The 5,489-nt window shown below is 41.6% G+C and overlaps 1 protein-coding gene across 1 annotated transcript; it reads right to left on the bottom strand.

Annotated features, from left to right (window-relative positions):
* Nucleotides 1–2,155: 2,155 nt before the first annotated feature.
* Nucleotides 2,156–3,829, bottom strand: LOC104963400 (delta-like protein B; the record flags this gene model as incomplete). The annotated part of the gene is made up of 4 exons (XM_010791983.1): nucleotides 3,540–3,829; nucleotides 2,903–3,145; nucleotides 2,591–2,651; nucleotides 2,156–2,413 (listed from the first exon to the last, which is right to left on the bottom strand). Coding segments are annotated over exons 1-4 (613 nt in total), but the record flags the coding sequence as incomplete, so codon positions are not given.
* Nucleotides 3,830–5,489: the final 1,660 nt, after the last annotated feature.

The following is a 5,489-nucleotide window of genomic DNA, read 5'->3' as shown; positions in this document are numbered from 1 at the left end:
TTGTTTCGTTCATGGTATGCACAACTTAATGTATAACAATTATTTACAAAACATGTCTCTATGAACACACCATACCCGAAAGGGAGCAGGGAGAAGAAAATAATCTTATATTACCTGCCTTTCTCAAACAATGTTTATAAAGACATAGAAATATATTTAGTTAACATTAAGCTGTCTTTGGCTTTACTGCTGTAACTAATGTAAATGTCCCCTATTCTGATTCTGAAAACAACCACCCCCTACCCCTCTGAGGGCCTCTCACACACACACACACACACACACACACACACACACACACACACACACACACACACACACACACACACACACACACACACACACACACACACACACACACACACACACACACACACACACACACACACACACACACACATGGAGTGCTTGTTAAGTAGTGAGTGAAGCAGCTGGCCCTCACAACAAAAGCAACACATGCCGTCTCTTTTCACGCAAGGCAGCGCACATTAAGCTGCAGCGTGTGCCTGTTAAAACGGGCGGGCGACTGTTGAGCTAAAAACAAAAGGAGCCAACACACACACACACACACTCACACACACACACACACACACACACACACACACTCACTCACACACACTCGCAGGGAACAACAGAAGCTTCTCAAAGGTCTTTTTTTTTGTCCTCCAGGGTCAGCGATGGCGTTGACAACTGCTTGACTTAACAATTTCAAGATCGCTTGACAAAAAAAATTGAAGCGCCAAGGGTCCTATTCTTTCCCCCCCCCCAAATCTGAAGTAACGTTACAATTACAAAAAGGGAGGGAGTGTAAGAAGAGTAGGGGTTAAACTACTGTTACAAAAAGCACATTTTACAGCCACTGTTACTAAAAGACAGCTGTACTCAATTTATAATGGCTGTTAAACTTTGAAATGTAAAATAGGCTTGAATGACCAAAAGCAATGAAACGTTGTACTGTACAAACATTACAACTTCCTACTAAAGGGCCTTATGGGCAAGAAATAAAAAAACACCATCAAACTGTTAAAGCTGACTATGACTATGGACATTTTGGGAAACTTCAAACCGAAACTATAGCAAATAAAACATTGTTTTAGGGCCATTAAACCCCCTCATTAGCTTCTTGATGAATGCACTTAAACTCCCACTGTACATTTTACACTTATATTCAATTTAATTTGTAATAATCCAATCCCGGGCACAATTAATGTAAATATAATATCCTGCTTATATTTTGTTACTGTGTATTTCTATTTCAGAAATATTTTGGATTGTTTATTTCTAGTCTTTTAATGTCTTTTGTGTACAAGTCTTTTTAAGCTGCTGCAACGCAAACATTTCCCGAATCAAATTGGGATCAATAAAGTACTTCTTATCTTATTTCTTATCTTATTACAACAACACAGACAGAAATGCCTGAGTGTCAAACTCAACTTCATCACGGGCCACATCAGCACTAAGGTTGCACTCAAAGGGCCGGTTGTAACTTTAAGATATATAAAAATACATATATAAATATTTAATATATATAAAATAATGTATTATTACATCACACGTCACTTGTTAGACACTTTTATCAAAATCGACTTACATACTCAATACTGTCGACAATCCATGAGCAATTTGGGGGTGAAGTGTCTCAGGGACACAACGACATGCTGACAGCAGTGGGGTTTGAACCTGTGACCCCTTGATCCGAACACCAACGCACAACCCACTGCACCACACGCCTGTATTATATTATTTATAACATTGCATCTGCATTGCATTATTATCTGATAGGGTAATAACTTCATAATCAACTACTTCTGAAAGCAGAAGTCTAGGGCAAATGATTGCAAGTCTCTTCAGTGAGCATGTCACAAAATGATTTAAAAAGAAAAGTAAAATTCTGGAGAAAAAGTCAAAATCCAAAAAAAAGTAAAATTCTGAGAAAAAATGAATATTTGAGATGCATTGTGGGACATGTAGTTTATGGGCAACGTGCTTCTGTAAATCGGCATGCATGATAAACATATTATATTCTTTCAGAGCTCTTGAGGGGCCACATGAAGTTAAGTCATGGACCGGAGTTTGACAACCCTGCTTAAAGCATCATGTTGGTGTTTTCTGGCAGGGTTTATGTGATTTAAATGCATTAAAGTGTGTCAAAACTCACGAACGTCGCAGTATACTCCGGTCCATCCCTCCAGACAGACCCGGTCGCCCGGCTCGTCGCAGGTGTAGTGGCCGAAGGTGTCGTTGCGCGGGCGGCAGTAGGCAGAGCACTCCACCCCGTGGTAGTGTTCGTCACAGATCACGTGGTAGGAGTACCGGAGCTCGCTCTTGTTACTGAAGTCCACGTCCTGGGACCACTCCTCTCCAACGGTGAGTCTGCGGCGGGTCGCCAGGCGGCTGATCAGATTGTTCTGGTTATCTTGAGGGGAAAACATGATTAATATGTGTGCCAAATGAGATGCTGAAAGTGTGAATAATGTGATGTGTGTGCGTGTGTGTGTGTGTGTGTGTGTGTGTGTGTGTGTGTGTGTGTGTGTGTGTGTGTGTGTGTGTGTGTGTGTGTTTGTCGCCCCCTTGCGGTGCAGAAGCAACGTACCTGTAGACCCGATAATTGAAGACTCCGCGTTCCAGGCTTCAATGATCAGAGAGAAAGTCCCCTGAAAATAAGATTTAAAATCAAAAACCTCCATTAATGACCAGAAACATAACTTTTTCTTTCTTTCTTTTACTCATGCATAAGTTAGCTCCTGCTGGTTTGTAAGCTTTACTTTCATCATTCATGCTAGAAGTGAATCAATGAGAAGCGGAATCACTTATTCAGCCTTTAAATGCACATTGTTGAGTTTGTGAAGCACACTGGAGGACTAAAGGACTTCTGAGGCCAAAGCGTGTGATTTCTGTCACCTACCGGCCATTTGAAGTGAAAAGGCACCCTGATGGGCGCGCTACTGGAGATGGATTTGGAGTCCGCGCCGAAGATGTCCGTGAGTGCGGTCCCGTACGTGCACGGGGGCTCCGGGTTGATAACGTCCTGCGAGTGTTTGAGGCAAACTCGGAAAAATATCTGGCAATCCCGGGTCTGGAAGCCACAAACTCCCCGCGAGCTGGAGAAGGAGCTGATTTTCAGCTCAAAGACTCCGGAGGAGAGAGTCTGAAATGGAGAGGAAGGGAGAAAACTGAGCGTTATATAATGTGTCAAATTGTGCACGAAAATAATGTGTATAAATGAGAAAATGCATAAAAACACATTGAACAAACATGCACAAAGTGGCTGCTTTGCAACATGCTTTAAAATGAAACCACTCTGTTCTACTTGTGAAGCTGGACTCTGGACTGCATCATTTAACTATGATATGCATACATGTGTGATATTAAAATGTAATTGAAGTAAAAACATGGAGCTCGGAGTTTCTGTGCGTAAAAGCGCAGCTCTCCAAAACCTCCCCTGCTCTTCAGAAAACAAGATATATCGATAGAATAACTTGGAAGCTGTTAGAGTGGAGAACACAAAGTGAGTTCCTGTGTGTGCTGTCAGAGTTACTCACCGTCTGCACACACAGGAACATCAGGAGAAACGGCAGGAAGAAGCGCGCCATGTCGGCTCGGATCGAGTCTCCAGGGCACGGAGCTCCGGAGGTCCTGATACAGGTGAAGAATTTAAAATGCGTAAAATCCAAACGGGTCCAAAAGGAAAACGGACAGCGCGTCAGGTGAAGAAACTCAAAACTCAAAAAGACGCTCTTGGATGAAATGAAAAAGACGAGTTAAAAAAAAAAAGACAGAGCATTCAGGTGAAGTGTGTGCGGGAGGAATGAGAATAGAGCATATTCCGCTTTGCTGATGGACTCTGGACTGAAGCTGGCTGCGGTTTCACCTCCCCTTTATACCCGCGAGAGCAGGGTGGCACGAGGGGGGGTGAGAGAGAGGGAGGGAGGGAGGAAGGAGGGGAGGCGCTGCAAAAAATATCCACCTTAAGGAGATTTCAGGCTTTATTGTCATTCAGAGGTGGGAAGTAGTGGAGTACAAATACTTTGTTACTGTACTTACATGTTCCTGGTATCAGTACTTTACTCCACTCTGACAACTTTTTACTTTGACTTCTTACGTTTTGAACACAAATACCTGTACTTTCTACTTCTTACATTTTCAAAACAAGTGTGTTACTTTAGTTTGAATGTGTGTTTCATTACACTAGAGTTCAGTGTGTTGCCCAAGGACATAAACGTATGGGTACTTTTTACTGAAGTACATTTCAAAGCCTCTTTACTCTTACTTCAGTAAAGAAGTTTAGTCAGTACTTCTACTTTCACCAGAGTATTTTTAAACACGATTCTCTGTACTTCTACTTGAGTAAAGGATGTGGGTACTTTTGCCCTCTCTGCATGTGTACATTAGCTTCAGTGTAGAAATGGCAATGAAAGTCTTCAGTCGGGCTCCTCCAACAGTGCAGCATGTAGGACATCAAACAAATAAAACAGAAAAAATAGTGCAAGAAGACCTTAGAACAAGCTAAGATTCAGAAAGCATTATTGACATCAGAATCAGGTGGACACATAAGAGGAATTTGACTTGATGTCGTGGTGCAGACATCAAAGTAAAACAAAAAATCTAAACACAGAATTATTTTAAGAAAACTATAATATAAACAAATATATATGCACACTACGGTGTACTTTGGGAATCTGAAGTCCCAGGCTCCTCCAACAATGCAACATAAATATCAATTAGACATACAGATACAGATAAGACACATTGACAGTAACAGTTGCTGAAAGCAAAACTTTCCCTGAAATCAATCATCGCTCCTCCTGTCTAACAGGAGGAGCGATGATTCCCATCCCAGCTGACACGGAGCCAAGACTTTTATCAGACATGTTTGTTTATTTCTTCCAGGCAGAGAAGCAAACATGCAGCAACATGAATATCTACACTCACTGCACTTTCATTTGTTCCCAGAGGAATGTGTTTCCTGCAGCCATGAAGCTCTGGACGCTCGTCAACAAGCTGCACTGTGCAAGAATCACTGTTGTGTCAAAACACACACATGTCCTAAAACGTGGAGAAACGTCTCCTTGGTGTGTGTTACCTAAATATGTCTCTTAGCTCTTTTGAAGTGCTGCTACTCATTTGGTCGGTTGTCCATTTGTGTTCATACGAGATGCACTTTAAGTATCTCAATTAGGAAAACAAGGTTGGTGCAGATGCATAAAACAAAACAAGGCATTGCACATCATAACACAAGAAAAGAGTAGAAATAATAATAATAATCTCGAAATAGAAATAAATCAGCATTAGAGAGTACGAAACAGATGAACATGAAGATAAGACGCCATTGATACACCGAACACTTCTCTATATTGAATAAGCTAACTCTTAATTATTGCCTGTCTGTGTTACCTGCTGTGGAAGCAACTCTAAAGTCAGGAAGATGTTTTTTTTTTTGCAGTGTGGAGAGCCAAGGAGCAACATGCATGCTGGGAGGAGGTGTGTGTGTG

This window comes from Notothenia coriiceps, unplaced genomic scaffold, assembly GCF_000735185.1.
Source record: "Notothenia coriiceps isolate Sejong01 unplaced genomic scaffold, NC01 NC01_scaffold00036197, whole genome shotgun sequence".
In the NCBI taxonomy this organism is placed as follows: domain Eukaryota; kingdom Metazoa; phylum Chordata; class Actinopteri; order Perciformes; family Nototheniidae; genus Notothenia; species Notothenia coriiceps.
The sequence above is the reverse complement of the archived record's forward strand: the minus strand, read 5'-3'. Positions and strand labels throughout refer to the sequence as shown.